Here is a 17,416-nt window from a genome sequence, read left to right as displayed (position 1 = left end):
GACATCCTGCATGCTTGTGCCAATTTCCTCGATTCTTTTTTTTCTTTTAGGTTCAAAGACCATCCAACATTAAACGAACGATATTTATTGCTTCATCTGTTAGGTCGAGGTGGATTTAGTGAAGTATATAAGGTAAAGTTCATTTGTTTATGCTACTGTTATCACGGTGCCCTCGCTGTGTACAAATAATGTAAATATCTGAAAAAAGGAAATGTTGTTCTATTTTGTTGGCATTGTATTGTTTCAAGCAGGGTTTATGAAATTCTACAAATATTTCACATGCTGATGCTTAAATATAACACATTCAGATTCCCAACTTGGGGGAACACAAATATGTTCTGTCAAGAACCAGAAACTGTTTACTGCTAACTATGGATGCAAGATGACAAACATATACTCCCATCCAATTCAGCCCTACCCCACCCCTCTTACTTCCAGGTGCATCCCAGATTTCAACATCACTGGAAATTTTTGTTGACTATTAAACGTTGCTTTGTGGTGGAAAATTAGCTGTTTGTGTCGATGGGCTGCAAAAGCATGTTTTCTTACAAAATGTTGTGTAATTGTATTTTTGTGTTGTGTGGCCTAAATGAATATTGGGATCCTCTTTGAGCACTTCCTGATTACTGTCTGAGTTCTGCTTCTATAAGTTCCACAAGGGTCAGGATGAGACTGCAGGCACTTTTGTTTTGCTGCCTGTAGGAAGCTACCCTGGGGTATGGTGGACACCTATGGTGTTGCCACCTTATACCAGGTCTAGGTATCCCCTATTAATAAAGTGTAGGCAGTGTCTAGGAAGGCAGGGCTTACTAGAGGTAGCTGTGGATGAGCAGCCAAGTCTTATCTAGGAGACATGCAAAGCTTATGCAATACCACTATAGTCACATAGTCACACAGCAACTTATCACACATGAAAGAATCAGTGTTTAAAAAAAAAAAAGGTACTTTACTATGGCAACACAACTGGAGGCAAGTACACACTAGATATATACACAGTAGCAATCGGAAATTAGCATAGAAACAACAAGCATTGTCAATAGTGGAAATAGGGATGGCCCAACCATATAAGAAAGTGGAATGCAAGATACAGTCACCCACACAAGGATGTGGAGTTGTTAGAGGGGAGCTGAAAGATCTAGGAATCCCAAGAAGTGAGTACCTAAGTGACCCCCAGCGACCAGGAGAGCAGAGGTAAGTACTTGGTTTACCCAAGGACTAGCAGGAGGACTTAGAAAAGGGATTGTGCAAGACACGGACCAGACTGGAAGAAACCAAAAGTGGATTCTGACAGAAGAGGACCTGCAAGGGAAGGGGACAGAGTCCAGTTTGTGATTGAGTGTCCGGTGCAGGAGCCACTATCCTCCCTTCTGTGAATGCAGAACCAGGTCAACGGGGGAAGAAGACGACGAGCTGTGCAGCGCAGGAGATGAAGAGGAGTCCCTGGAGCTATGCAGATGATGTTCCACATTGGCTGTCTGGTTGCAGCGGGTCAGTGGTCAGGAGAACCACCAACAAGCCTTGGCAAAGGGAAGAAGTGCAAGAGGAGTTGCAGGGCTGAAGAGGACCAGCAAGGTCCAGGGGACTCCACCCTTGGAGGGGAGTCTGGGGTGACAATCAGTCGGGAGACTCAGCAGAAGCAGTTGCAACACCAACAGGCAACCCACTGGCAGCAAGCACAGTAAGTCGCGGTGAGGCCCTGTCAGCGCACATAAAGAGGCGTCCCATGTCACTGGAGTAGCAGAGAGAAGACTGTGCTTGGCAGGATGAAGTACTGGGGTCCGGGCTTACTCTGAGCCTAACGATCCGTTGGAGTAAGAGACCGCAGGCCTTGGTAGCTTCAAGAGTCGTGGTACACAGGGGTACAGTCCTGCGAGGATAGGCAAGGGTTCATCATCTCCCAAGTTGGACAGCTGGCAGAGAGGACCAAGGGGACCACTCCAGACCACCACCTGTAATGCAGGATCCACGCAGTTCCAGAAGAGAGCAGATGCACGCAGCCTGATGATGTTACTGTAGGTGCAAGGGAGTGACTGCTTCACTCCAAGGGAGATTCCTTCTTGCTTCTTGGTGCAGGCTGAACTCTCGTCAACCCCAGAGGATGCACAGCCGGGGAAATGTTGCGGTTGCTGGAAGAAGCCAGAGAAACAATGTTGCAAAGCAAAGTCGTTGCCGGAGTTGCAGCTTTGTCGATTCCTGAAGAATCTAGTTGCGGTTCCAATGGCCAGAAGTCGAAGTAAACAATGCAGAGCAATTCTGGTGGAGTCTTGCACATTAGATCGGAGGACCCACCCGCAAGGGAGTCCCTAAATAGCCCTAAGAGCGGGGGCGGCGGGAATTGGTCAAGATGATTAGCAAGATGACCACCTATCAGGAGGGGGCAGGGAAGTCACCTGCCTGACCTGGCCACTCAGATGCTCCCAGGGGCCTCTGCACATTTTGGTTTCAAGATGGCAGAATCAAGTGGCCACCTGAAGGAGCTCTGGGCACCACCCCTGGGGTGGTGATGGACAGGGAGTGGTCCCTCCCCTTTCCTTTGTCCAGTTTCGTGCCAGAGAAATGACGGGGGGGGTTCCTGGACTGGTGCAAACCGGTTTATGCACAGAGGGCACCAAATGTGCCCTTCAAAGCAAAGTGGTGGCTTGGGAAGGCTACCCCTCCCAAGCCTTGTAACACCTATTTCCAAGGGAGAGCGTGTTGCCTCCGTCTCCCACAGGAAATCCTTTGTCTGCCTTCCCCTGATTGAGCTGGTCAAGCAGCAGGAGGGCAGAAACCTGTCTGAGGAGCGGCAGCATCGCGGGCTGCCTGGAAAACTCTGGAAGACTGGTAGGAGCAATACTGGGGGACTCCTCTAAGGAGCCCACAGAGTGCATGGAATCATACAGCCAATACTGACAACAGTATTTGGGTATAATTCCGACGTGTTTGATACCAAACATGCACAGGTTCAGTTACCATTATGTAGCTGGATACTGATAGTGCATGACCTGTGTCCAGTACACTGGTAAAATGGTTTCCCTGCACTTACGAAATCAAGTGTAATGGAAATGGAGTTTGCAGGTCCACCACTGCTCATGCTGGGGTGCCCTCGCACACAGGTACCTGCACCCTGCCCTCTGGGCTAGGAGGGCCTATCATAGGGGTTACTTACAGTGACCTGATGTAATGACCTGTGGTGAAAGGGTGCATGGACCTTTTCATGCAGGTTGCAATGGCAGGCCTGCAGAGACATTTTGCATGGGTGGCATAATACATGCTGCAGTCCATAAGGAACCTCTGGTGCCACAATGCCCTAGGTACCCAAGTACCATATACTAGGAACTTATATGGTGGCACCAGTATGCCAATTATGGGGTGTGCAAAGTCCTAGGCAACCAAATTTAGAGGGAAAGAGCACAATCACTGGGGGTCGTAGTTCGCAGGATCCCAGTGAAAACAGTCTAAACACACTGATAGCAGGCAAAAAGTGGGGAAAATCATGCTATAAAAGACTGACTTTCCTACACTGCCTCTCGGTCTTCTATCAGTGTCTATAATCTTGAAAGTACACCAAATATGGTTTTTATACTGAGTTTTACGTGCTTGCTTCAATTGCCTGGTTTTTTTTTCTTTGCATTCATGTTCACGTCACGGCTTATGGAAATAGTTAGTAGCCATCATCCTTCAAAAGCCTCTATTCTGCAGCAGTATCTCTAGAGATGATCTAGAGTCTGAATGTGTTCTGTGATATGGAACACTTCAGCAAGTTTGACCTTTTGTTCTGCAGTCAGTTATAGGCACCTGAAGGGTTTCTTCTGAGGATGCAGCTTCTTAATGATTCTTGATTTTACTGTTTTGGCAGACAGGCGAGCAGGCTCAAAATAAATTGGTGTGGATCTCCCAGGATAAGATCATATTACTACATTTTGTTATTTATAAAGTGATCTTTTCTAAACCCACTGTCTTATTGTAGGAAGTTGGCTCTGTATTTTGTCTCTGTATATACTATCTCCAAGTCCGAGATAGTGTGCACAGAGTCCAAGGGTTCCCCTTAGAGGTAAGATAGTGGCAAAATTAGATCATTCTAATGCTCTATTTTGTGGTAGTGTGGTCGAGCAGTAGGCTTATCAGAGGGTAGTGTTAAGCATTTTCTTACTCCAGGCCAATAATTTTTATATAGAAAAATATATGTTCGATGGCATCTGTCGCTGTAGATACGCATGTTCTGCAATAGCTCGCCATCTGGTGTTGGGCCGGAGTGTTACAAGTTGTTTTTCTTCGAAGAAGTCTTTCGAGTCACGGGACCGAGTGACTCCTCCTTTTGTCTCCATTGCGCATGGGCGTCGACTCCATCTTCGATTGTTTTTTTTCCGCCATCGGGTTCGGACGTGTTCCTGTCGCTCCGAGTTTCGGAACGGAAAATTAGCTAATTTCGGAAGATTTTCGTCGGTATTGTTGCGTTCGGGATCGGCGTACTTACATTCAACACCGCATCGAAGAGCTCCGGTGCCCTTCGGGGTAGTTTTTTGATCCTCCGTCGGGGCCTGGTCGGCCCGACCGCGTGCTGAAGAACGCCGATGGAACGGACCCCGTTTCGTTTCTGCCCCAAATGCCACAATAAATACCCCTACACAGACCAACACTTGGTCTGCAACCTGTGCCTGTCACCTGAGCACAGCGAAGACACCTGCGAGGCCTGTCGTGCGTTCCGGTCCCGAAAAACACTCCGAGACCGTCGAGCCAGAAGACTTCAGATGGCGTCCGCACCGACAGCCCAACGGGAGTTCGAGGAACAGGAAGAGGAAGGTACCTTCTCGATCCAAGACTCAGACTCCGAAGGATTCGACGATACACAAACCGTGAGTAAGACGTCGAAAACCACACAGAGAAACATTTACAAGGCCCAGGGGACGCCACTGCCACCAGGCCATGGCTCGACCCATAAATTCGGTGACCGACCGTCGGCACCGAAAAAGGCCCAAACAGTGCCGAGATCGTCCGACTCCGGTCGAGACACCGGCACGCAGCCTTCTCGGGACCGAGAAAGTGCTGGAGACAAGCCTCGACACCGAGATGCCGGTGTGGACACGGCTCGACGCCGAGACAGCGGCACCGAAACAGATCGACGCCGAGAGGTTTCGGCCCCGAAAAAGAAAAAAGTCACCTCGGAGCCGAAAAAACACGCAGACAAAGTTTCCATGCCGAAACAAACTGCAAGCGACCCAGCTTCAGGCTCTTATACAGAAGAGCACTCGCTAACCTCCCAAATGCAGAAGCATAGGTTTGAGGAAGAGCTACAAGCAACTGATGTGGACCATACGCAAAAGCGTATCTTCATTCAGCAGGGGACAGGAAAAATAAGCACCCTTCCCCCCATTAGGAGAAAGAGGAAGTTGGAGTTCCAGACGGAACAAACACCACAACCAAAAGTGGTGAAAAGAGTTACACCACCACCCTCTCCTCCGCCCGTGATTGACGTTTCACCAGCACAAACTCCATCACACTCCCCAGCTCACACCACCATGAGCCAGGGTGACCAAGATCAGGACGCATGGGACCTATACGATGCCCCAGTGTCAGATAACAGCCCGGAGGCATACCCTACAAAGCCATCTCCACCAGAAGACAGCACCGCGTACTCTCAGGTGGTGGCTAGAGCAGCACAATTTCACCACGTAAGCCTCCACTCAGAACAGGTCGAGGATGATTTCTTATTCAACACACTCTCCTCCACCCACAGCTCATACCAAAGCCTGCCTATGCTCCCTGGTATGCTCCGGCACGCAAAAGACATATTTAAGGAGCCGGTCAAGAGTAGGGCAATCACACCAAGGGTGGAAAAAAAGTATAAGCCGCCTCCTACGGACCCGGTTTTCATCACTACACAGCTGCCACCAGACTCTGTTGTTGTAGGAGCAGCTAGGAAAAGGGCCAACTCCCACACATCTGGAGATGCACCACCCCCAGATAAAGAAAGCCGCAAGTTCGATGCAGCTGGTAAGAGAGTCGCAGCACAAGCTGCAAACCAGTGGCGCATCGCGAACTCCCAGGCACTACTTGCGCGCTATGACAGAGCCCACTGGGACGAGATGCAACATCTCATTGAACATCTGCCCAAGGACTTACAAAATAGGGCAAAGCAAGTGGTCGAGGAAGGACAGACCATTTCCAACAACCAGATCCGCTCCTCCATGGACGCTGCAGATACAGCTGCACGGACAATTAATACATCTGTAACTATCAGAAGGCATGCATGGCTCCGAACGTCTGGATTTAAACCAGAGATTCAACAAGCAGTTCTCAATATGCCTTTTAATGAAAAAGAACTGTTCGGTCCAGAAGTGGACACAGCGATTGAGAAACTCAAAAAAGATACGGACACTGCCAAAGCCATGGGCGCACTCTACTCCCCGCAGAGCAGAGGGAATTACAGCACATTCCGTAAAACGCCCTTTCGAGGGGGGTTTCGAGGTCAAAGCACACAAGCCAGCACCTCACAAGCCACACCGTCCAGTTACCAGGGACAGTATAGAGGAGGTTTTCGGGGACAATATAGAGGAGGGCAATTCCCTAGAAATAGAGGAAGATTTCAGAGCCCCAAAGCCCCTACTACTAAACAGTGACTCACAGGTCACTCACCCCCTCCACACAACACCAGTGGGGGGAAGAATAGGTCATTATTACAAAGCATGGGAGGAAATCACTACAGACACTTGGGTTCTAGCGATTATCCAACATGGTTATTGCATAGAATTTCTACAATTCCCTCCAAACATACCACCAAAAGCACAAAATTTAACAACACACCATTCCAATCTCCTGGAGATAGAAGTGCAGGCACTATTGCAAAAGAATGCAATTGAATTAGTGCCAAACACACAAATAAACACAGGAGTTTACTCACTGTACTTTCTGATACCAAAGAAGGACAAAACACTGAGACCAATCCTAGACCTCAGAGTAGTGAACACTTTCATCAAATCAGACCACTTCCACATGGTCACACTACAAGAAGTATTGCCATTGCTAAAACTGCACGACTACATGGCAACTTTAGACCTCAAGGATGCTTATTTCCATATACCAATACACCCATCGCACAGGAAATACCTAAGGTTTGTATTCAAAGGAATACATTACCAATTCAAGGTACTGCCTTTCGGATTAACAACCGCACCAAGAGTCTTTACCAAATGTCTAGCGGTAGTCGCAGCACACATAAGAAGGCAGCAGATACATGTGTTCCCATATCTAGACGACTGGCTAATCAAGGCCCATTCGTTAATAGAGTGCTCAAATCACACAAATCATATCATACAAACCCTCTTCAAACTAGGGTTCACCGTCAATTTCCCAAAATCCAAAATTCTGCCACGCAGGGTACAACAATACCTGGGAGCCATAATAGACCCATCAAAAGGAGTAGCCACTCCAAGTCCACAAAGAATTCAAAATTTCAACACCATCATACAACGCATGTATCCAACACAAAAGATACAAGCAAAGATGGTATTACAACTCCTAGGCATGATGTCATCATGCATAGCCATTGTCCCAAACGCAAGACTGCACATGAGGCCCTTACAACAATGCCTAGCATCACAGTGGTCTCAAGCACAGGGTCACCTTCTAGATCTGGTGTTAATAGACCGCCAAACTTACCTCTCGCTTCTGTGGTGGAACAACATAAATTTAAACAAGGGGCGGCCTTTCCAAGACCCAGTGCCACAATACGTAATAACAACAGATGCTTCCATGACAGGGTGGGGAGCACACCTCGGTCAACACAGCATACAAGGACAATGGAACGTACATCAAACAAAACTGCATATCAATCACCTAGAACTTCTAGCAGTTTTTCAAGCACTAAAAGCTTTCCAACCAATAATAGTTCACAAATACATTCTCGTCAAAACAGACAACATGACAACAATGTATTATCTAAACAAGCAGGGGGGGACGCACTCCACGCAGTTAAGCCTGCTAGCACAAAAAATTTGGCATTGGGCAATTCACAACCAAATTCGCCTAATTGCACAGTTTATACCAGGGATACAAAATCAACTCGCAGACAATCTCTCTCGAGATCACCAACAGGTCCACGAATGGGAAATTCACCCCCAAATTCTGAACACTTATTTCAAACTCTGGGGAACACCTCAGATAGACTTGTTTGCAACAAGGGAGAACGCAAAACGCCAAAACTTCGCATCCAGATACCCACACAAACAATCCCAAGGCAATGCCCTATGGATGAACTGGTCAGGGATATTTGCTTACGCTTTTCCTCCTCTCCCTCTCCTTCCTTACCTGGTAAACAAACTCAGTCAAAGCAAACTCAAACTCATATTGATAGCACCAACTTGGGCAAGGCAACCCTGGTACACAACGCTGCTAGACCTATCAGTGGTACCCTGCATCAAATTGCCCAACAGGCCAGATCTGTTGACACAGCACAACCAAAAGATCAGACACCCAGATCCAGCATCGCTGAATCTAGCAATCTGGCTCCTGAAATCCTAGAATTCGGGCACTTACAACTTACCCAAGAATGTATGGAAGTCATAAAACAAGCAAGAAGGCCATCCACCAGGCACTGCTATGCAAGTAAATGGAAGAGGTTTGTTTGCTACTGCCATATTAATCAAATACAACCATTACACACAACTCCAGAACATGTAGTGGGTTACTTGCTTCACTTACAAAAATCTAACCTAGCTTTCTCTTCCATTAAGATTCACCTTGCAGCAATATCTGCATACCTGCAAACTACCTATTCAACTTCCCTATATAAAATACCAGTCATTAAAGCATTCATGGAGGGCCTTAGGAGAATTATACCACCAAGAACACTACCTGTTCCTTCATGGAACCTAAATGTTGTCCTAACTAGACTTATGGGTCCACCTTTTGAACCCATGCACTCCTGCGAAATACAGTTCCTAACCTGGAAGGTGGCATTTCTCATCGCCATTACTTCCCTAAGAAGAGTAAGCGAGATTCAGGCATTTACTATACAGGAACCTTTTATACAACTACACAAAAATAAAGTCGTCCTAAGGACCAATCCTAAATTTTTGCCAAAGGTTATTTCACCGTTCCATCTAAATCAAACAGTGGAACTTCCAGTGTTCTTTCCACAGCCAGATACCGTAGCTGAAAGGGCACTACATACATTAGATGTCAAAAGAGCATTAATGTATTACATTGACAGAACAAAAAACATCAGAAAGACTAAACAACTCTTTATTGCATTTCAAAAACCTCACGCAGGAAACCCAATTTCAAAACAAGGTATAGCCAGATGGATAGTTAAATGCATCCAAATCTGCTACCTTAAAGCTAAACGACAGCTGCCCATTACACCAAGGGCACACTCAACCAGAAAGAAAGGTGCTACCATGGCCTTTCTAGGAAACATCCCAATGCAAGAAATATGTAAGGCAGCCACATGGTCTACGCCTCACACATTCACCAAGCACTACTGTGTAGACGTGTTATCCGCACAACAAGCCACAGTAGGTCAAGCTGTATTAAGAACATTATTTCAGACTACTTCCACTCCTACAGGCTGATCCACCGCTTTTGGGGAAATAACTGCTTACTAGTCTATGCAGAACATGCGTATCTACAGCGACAGATGCCATCGAACTGAAAATGTCACTTACCCAGTGTACATCTGTTCGTGGCATCAGTCGCAGTAGATTCGCATGTGCCCACCCGCCTCCCCGGGAGCCTGTAGCAGTTTGGAAGTTACCTTCAATTATTTATATATGTATCATCTCAACCTTAAATAGGTGCATACCTAGTCACTCCATTGCATGGGCACTATTACTACAATTCAACTCCTACCTCACCCTCTGCGGGGGAAAAACAATCGAAGATGGAGTCGACGCCCATGCGCAATGGAGACAAAAGGAGGAGTCACTCGGTCCCGTGACTCGAAAGACTTCTTCGAAGAAAAACAACTTGTAACACTCCGGCCCAACACCAGATGGCGAGCTATTGCAGAACATGCGAATCTACTGCGACTGATGCCACGAACAGATGTACACTGGGTAAGTGACATTTTCATTTCTTAATTTATTTTTAGAACCACAAGTTCAAGATTTGAAGTAAATACATAAAATGCAAGGTACTCAACACAGGTAAGTTAGGAACTTTGAATTAGAGCAATAACATATACAGTTTTTGTTAAAATGGCAATAAGCTATTTTAAAAGTAGACAGTGCAAAATCAACAGTTCCTGGGGGAGGTAAGTATTGGTTAGATTGTGAGGTAAGTAAGAAACTTACAAGTCTCAGTTCCTGATCATAGGCAGCCCACCGTTGGGGGTTCAAGGCAACCCCAAAGTTACCACACCAGCAGCTCAGGTGCAGAGGTCAAAGAGGTGCCCAAAACACATAGGCTCCTATGGAGAACATGGGTGCTCTGGTTCCATTCTGCCAGCAGCTAAGTACCCGCGTCCTCAGGGGTCAGACCAGGGGGGTTTTGTAGAGCACTGGGGGGGGGCGGGAAACACAAGTAGGCACACAAAACACACCCTCTGCGGCACAGGGGCAGCCGGGTGCAGTGTGCAAAGCAGGCGTCTGGTTTTGTATTGGTTTCAATGGAGGGACCCGGGGGTCACTCTAGCGGTGCAGGCAAGGGCACAGGGGGGCTTCTCGGACCAGCCACCACCTGGGCTCTGGAGAGGGTCGCCTGGGGGTCACTCCTGCACTGGAGTTCGGTTCCTTCTGGTCCTGGGGGCTGCGGGTGCAGTGCTTGGTCCAGGCGTCTGGTCTCTTGTTACAGGCAGTCGCGGTCAGGTGGAGCCACTGGATTCTCTCTGCAGGCGTCTCTGTGAGGGTCCAGGGGGGTTGTCTTGGGTTACTCGCAGGGTCGCAGTCGTGGGCGAGTCCTCCCGGTGGTGTAGGTTCTCTGGATCTCGAGCCGGGGGCGTCGGGTGCAGATTGTGAAATCTCACGCTTACGGCGTGAAGAGTGAGGTCTTTAAAGTTGTAGAAAAGTTTCAAGTTTGTTGCAGGTTGTTGAGCAGAGCCGCTGCTCACTGTAGTTTCTTGGTCCTGGGATTCAGGGCAGTCCTCTGAGGCTTCAGAGGTCGCTGGTCCCTGTTAGATGCAGCTGGTTGCAGGTTTTCGAGTCCGGAGACATGCCGGTAGGGCTGGGGCCAAAGCAGTTGTCATCTTCCGTCGTCTCTGCAGGCTTGTAGGTCAGCAGTCCTTCTTTAGTTCAGGTTGCAGGAATATGATTTCCTGGGTTTTGGGTGCCCCTAAATACTAAATTTAGGGGTGTATTTAGGTCTGGGAGGTCAGTAGCTAATGGCTACTGTCCTGGAGGGTGGCTACACTCTTTGTGCCTCCTCCCTGATGGAGGATTTCTAAAGGCAGGGGTCACCTCAGCTCAGGGCAGCTTAGGGGCAGTCCTGACTAGTGGGTGCCTCCTCCTTGTTTTCCTAATTATCTCCTCCAGCCTTGCCGCCAAAAGTGGGGGCAGTGGCCGGAGGGGCGGGCATTTCCACTAGCTGGGATGCCCTGTGGTGCTGTAACAAAGAGGGTGAGCCTTTGAGGCTCACCGCCAGGAGTTACAGTTCCTGCAGGGGAAGGTGTGAAGCACCTCAACCCAGTACAGGCTTCGTTCCTGGCCTCAGATTGACAAAGGCACTCTCCCCATGTGACCAGCAACTCGTCTGGTTGTGGCAGGCTGGCAGAAACTGGTCAGCCTGACACTAGAAGTCAGATTGGTATTCAGGGGGCACCTCTAAGATTCCCTCTGGGTGCATTTTACAATACATTCCAAACTGGCATCCGTGTGCATTTATTGTGCTGAGAAGTTTGATACCAAACTTCCCAGATTTCAGTGTAGCTGTTAAGGAACTGTGGAGTTCGTGTTTGACAAACTCCCAGACCTCATACTCTTATGGCTACCCTGCACTTACTATGTCTAAGGTTTTGCTTAGACACTGTAGGGGCATAGTGCTCATGCACATATGCCCTCACCTGTGGTATAGTGCACCCTGCCTTAGGGCTGTAAGGCCTACTAGAGGGGTGACTTACCTATGCCACAGGCAGTGTAAGGTTGGCATGGCACTGAGGGGAGTGCCATGTCGACTTAGGCATTTTCTCCCCACCAGCACACACAAGCTGTGAGGCAGTGTGCATATGCTGAGTGAGGAGTCCCCAGGGTGGCATAATACATGCTGCAGCCCTTGGAGACCTTCCCTGGCATCAGGGCCCTTGATACCAGGGGTACCAGTTACAAGGGACTTATCTGAGTGCCAGGGCTGTGCCAGTTGTGGAAACAAAGGTACAGTTTAGGGAAAGAACACTGGTGCTGGGGCCTGGTTAGCAGGGTCCCAGCACACTTTCAATCATAACTTAGCATCAGCAAAGGCAAAAAGTCAGAGGGTAACCATGCCAAGGAGGCATTTCCTTACACTTATAAACACTTCTAGCTGCGGATTCCTTACCTTAGAATTATCCTTAGACCGGATCGGAACGTTTTTCATGACCAGTAACCCTGCGTGCCAGTAGGTGGTGGTGTTCAGCTCCGTGTGGCAGTGTCTATGCCAGAAGTGATGTGTGCGGTCCCTATAGGCACCACCCCAGCTTGCTGATGTCCATTCTTTTCCTTCTGCACTAGTCAGCGCAGATCTGGAGAAAGTGTCTCTCAGTTAATTTTTTTGACTGACCTTTTTGTTGAAGTTTGTTTGAGATCTTGATGTGGCAGGGATGTCAACCAGGAAAGCTGGCTTCAAACCCTTGTGTCGCCTGTCACCGACAAATGTTGGTGAAGGACCCACATCTTGTTTGCCTCTGGTGCATTGAACATTATACAGAGACCTGTGCTGAGTCCTGCATTATGCACCCCAAGGCTTTGAGGGAGCCCTCAAGCTCCTTGCTGCTCAATGCCGCAACTGTCTTAATCCTGGTCGAGGAGAAGGTCCCAGGGTTGGTCGCAGAGCCATTGATCTTCGTCAAATTTGTCTGGGTGTTTGGGTAAGTCTCATAGGAAGAAAGAATAACAAGTCAGAGGTCTTTGACATCACCCTGTCCGTTAAGTCAACCAGTGAAACGAGGAAGTGTTGTCATTCAAGGCATAGCTCCACAGTTGTCAGCGCGTGGGCCGGCTCCGCGCCTCCCTGAGTTTCCAGGTGCTGGAGCCCCTCACCAAACTCAGTACATTTTGAGGCAATGCACCTCATATTTGAGCTGGTCATCCCAGCTAGTGCTTCTTTGGGCCCCTGAGTTCAGGAGGGGTTCCTACTTGTTTCTGCTGCTGGGCCACCACTGGTGCATGTTGGGCCCCATGGATCCACAGATGGATCCAGACCAGTGCCAGTTGTACTACCTTGACCTTCCCAGATGGTGGTCCCAATGTCAACACCCGAGCCACCCCCATTCTCATCCCAAACTCCAATATGGGGCAGAAACAATTTGGGGATCATTGGGAGGGGCCACTGTTCCTATCCCAGATCAGCAGATCATCATCAGTGTAACATTTCCACAGCTTTACTTTCATCCTGAATTGATTAGAGTGGTGGAGAACATATCCAGACCCAAAAGCATGGACATACAGGCAGGGTAGACCTGGGGTGAATGTGCTCCCAATAGAAATTCTGTGCATTTTAAAGGAAGAACTCTTCTTTGTATTCAAAGATGTTGCGTGTCAGAGCCAAATGTGCGAGGTAGAGGACAAATTAATGTGGAGTCCTGGTCTCCCACACGGTTTCACTCAAGATTTTGTCAATTATTTAAAGAGTGGCCTCCTGCGAAATATTTGTGTATCTGGATTCTAAATCTAAACTGATTAACAGTTCTTTCTCTATCGAAAGACCCATCTTTCAGTAGATTAAGCACATCCTTGGTGTCTTTAAGTAAAGTGGGCATTTCTTTCACCAGTGATTTGACAAACGCATCACAATTGTGAGATTTGACAATGGAACCTATCCCAGAAACAATCTACCTCGCAGGTGAATTAAATGTATTCGTATGTACCTTGGGAAGCATGCAAAAGTAGGTAGTTCTTGGTTCCTTTTGAATGAGGTACTCATATTCATGTTTTGTGATCAACCATTATTGAGCTCCCTTGCTACTCAAAAGCCTATCTCCTCCTGTATTTCTGGGATGGCGTCCTTTGACAGATATTTGTAGTTGCAGAAATAGTTGAGGAGTTTAAGACATTCATTGTTGTACATAGTCTTTGATAAGATCACAGCAGCCCCACCTTTGTCAGCAAGCTTATTTACTATATCATCATCCACTGCCAAGTCATCTAATACCTTCAAAAGGTAGTGTGGCAATCATTATTACCCAGGGAATCAATACTGTGGTCCATCCCCCTACTCAAATGCCAACGCCTTTGGTGGCAATTTGAAAGTGGGAGGATTAAAGGTAGAGTTTGGTTGCAGTCTGTATTTCTATTGGATTGTTCTTCCAAAGATTTTTCTTCAAAGAAAACCCTCAGTCTATCCTTATATAAAATCTCAACAGTTTCTAATTTCAATCTGAACATATTCTCTTGAGGAGTTGGTACGAAGCTAAGGCCTTTGTTTAGTACTCTATTCTCTGTTGGAGTACGTTCACAATAGTTAATAGTAATGTCCTGATGGAGTTTCATACCCTGCTGGTGCTCAAGGTTGGTTCCCCCTTGGCACTGGGTCTTGGCTGATTCTCCCTGTCTTGCCATGATACCATTTTTCTCTTTATAAAAATGATCTATTAGGATAGAACCAAGGGAAGTTTTGTGGTGGGGGTAAACAGGTGGTCTGTAATTTGGATGCCATCCCCTAGGATTCTTATTCTGACGGGTAGGTAGAAATAGAACTTGAGGATGAACAAGCCAAGCCGGTTTCATCCTCTCCCTCTTTGCTGTATCTGTTGGGTAGCCTTTCTCTGAATCTGAAGAGAAACTACTCCCTGAGTATGTGTCTGGGGTGGCAGAGGGTTTTGCCACATAATCATCCTTTTAGTAGCGGTATACTGTCATGAGAGAACTTTCTTGTTGATTTTTGATTGTGTCAGGAACTCCCTGAATTCTGTTTATGGCTCCCACTTTTACCAACAGTCCTGTGAATGAGAGGTTTCTCAGATTTTCCCACTTCCACCAATGATTATCCTTTCAGTAAGCAGTGTATATTTTAAATGACCTAGAGAGCACACTAAAGTGGCAACCCAGCGGGCGTGGTCAAGATGGCGGAGCGCTAAGACGTTCCTTTTTGCGCTCCGCCGCCTCGGCCCAAAGAAGCGACCTGCAGCCAGCCTGGGGGAGGCCTGGAGGCTTTCCCCGTTGTGTGCGGCTCTCCCCGGGTGTCCTGGATGCGGCGGTGCCGGTCGGAGCGGGATTGTACCGCGTCGGCGGGGGGAGTTAGGCTCGGCCCGGCAGTCTGGGCGTGGCCGCGGCGTGGGGGGCTGCCCGGGCAGCGGGATGGGCCTTCCCTTTGGGGCCCCTTGGAGCCGGGGCTCTGGGGTTTGAGGGCTGAGGAGCCCTCCTGGGGCCCCCTGATGACCGGAGTGAGCTGTGGGGCCTGGCGCCGGATGTTTGTGGCGCCTGAGCGGTGAGAGGTGTTTCTGGAGCCCTGCTTGACTGGCGGTGACTGGCGGAGCTTCCACTACCGGGCGCCCTGGAGTGAGACTGGTGAGGCGCGGGACCTGCTGGATGGCGGTGACCTGGTTCCTGGATTTCTGGGTTGTACACCCCTGCACCTGAAATTTTGCTTAGTCTGGCCTGCAGTTCTGAGTTTGGGCGAAAGGAGAGGACCATAGTACCTGGTGGTGGCGGGGAGCTGTGCCCTGGCGTAGTCTTGGAGGGAGTGGTGCACGCAGACCGGCTTGGGTAAAGTGATCTTGGTGGTACCACTGAATTGAGCAGGTGAGATGAAACCAGCACGCCATGGCGACATCGAAGCCCAAACGCGAGCGCTCAGAGCGGGACATGTTGACAGGGGCGCACTCTACGCCTGGGCCTATGATGGAGGACTTACCTGAGACGAGGGCCCTGGAAAGTCGAGCTGAGACGGAGCCAGAGGAGAGTTCTTCAGTGACGAAGGGCTTTCTTACCTCCCTGTTTGAGTCGCTCCGAGGGGATATCCAGGAGCTGCGAAGGGACATTTCACTGGAGGTGAAGGAGATACGAGGAGAGGTCACCTCCCTGGGTGAACGGGTATCGCAGCTAGAAGATAGTGAAAACCCTCGCGGCAAAGAGGTCGCAGGCCTGCAACGGGAGGTAGTCTGCCTCCGAGAGCAACAGGACCTCCTCCAGATGGCGGTTGAGGACTTGGAAAATCGCTCGAGGAGACAAAATATCCATATACGGGGGGCCCCGGTGGGCACCGAAAAAGGGGATATTGCGGGCTACGTGGTGGATTTGTTTAGCTCCCTGCTTGGCACAGAAGAGAGACAGGAGGTAGTCTTGGATCGGGTGCATCGTGCTGGGTGCGCGGGGGCCCCTGGGGACCGCCCCCCAGACATCTTAGCCTGTCTCCACAATTTTGTCCTCAAAGAAAAGATTCTACAGCGGGCCCGTAACCTCCCGTCGGTCCTCTTCCGAGGGCATGAACTCCAGCTTTTCCAGGATTTATCAGTGCGGACTTTGCAGAGACGGAGAGAGTTCAGGCCGATTACGGATCACTTGAGGGCACACAATTTATCCTACTCGTGGGGCCATCCGTTCCGCCTGGTCTTCCGATGGGAGGATCAGCTTTGGCAGGTGAAATCGGTTGCGGAGGCTGGCCGTGTCCTGGGCCTTGAGGACACAGGCCGGGAGGCGAGTGAGGCGGTGGCTCTATCGGCGGGGGGCCTCCTCGGTGGCGGAGAAGAGAGAAGAGGAAGTTGCAGCGCCCGACGGGCTTGGAGCTAAGATCGGAGAGAGAAGCCGCTTTGAGCAGCGTGGTGGCCGGCACGTCGGCCTAGTCTGGGTGTCCGGGGGCGCCCGGGAGTACTGCAAGCCAGAGCTGTCATAGTATGTTGATGTTTGCAGAGGGTCGGGGCGGCGGGGGCAATGGACCGAGTTACTGACAGTGCGGAATATACTGCCCCGTGGAGACTTTACCTCGCGAGGATGGATGATCGAGGACTTTTGTGTCACATGCACCTGTTGTGCTTTTTGTTTTTTTGCTGTTGGTTTTCCCGCGATGTTGGTCCTTTGAGAAGGCATTCTCAGGTCTGCTTGCACTAGGCGGTCTAGATGATACTGTGGTGGGAAGTCCTAGGTTGTGCTATTGTCTCCTTGGCTTGTTTTCTTCAGTCTAGCCTATGACCATCAAATGTATAAGCTTAAATGTTAGGGGGTTAAATAACCCTACCTACTAAGAGGCTAGCTATCCTCTCAGCTTTAGAGAGATCCGGGAGTCATGTATGCCTTCTGCAAGAGACGCACCTTGTCCTTAAAGATACCTCCCGTATGCGATCCAAGTGGTTTCCCAGGCAGTTCTGGTCCTCCCT

The 17,416-nt window shown here is 49.0% G+C and overlaps 1 protein-coding gene across 2 annotated transcripts in view; it reads left to right on the top strand.

Annotated features, from left to right (window-relative positions):
• The window catches only part of TLK1 (tousled like kinase 1), a 618,148-nt gene that overhangs the window by 371,725 nt on the left and 229,007 nt on the right, over nucleotides 1–17,416 (top strand). For both annotated transcript variants that reach the window (XM_069225321.1, XM_069225320.1), the window contains one exon: nucleotides 51–132. In XM_069225321.1, coding sequence (XP_069081422.1) covers nucleotides 51–132 — 82 coding nt within the window. The remainder of the gene's footprint in view (nucleotides 1–50; nucleotides 133–17,416) is intronic.

The sequence above is a fragment of the Pleurodeles waltl genome, chromosome 3_1 (assembly GCF_031143425.1).
Source record: "Pleurodeles waltl isolate 20211129_DDA chromosome 3_1, aPleWal1.hap1.20221129, whole genome shotgun sequence".
Lineage (NCBI taxonomy): Eukaryota > Metazoa > Chordata > Amphibia > Caudata > Salamandridae > Pleurodeles > Pleurodeles waltl.
Note: the sequence above shows the minus strand (reverse complement) of the source record. Positions and strands in the feature narration are given on the sequence as shown.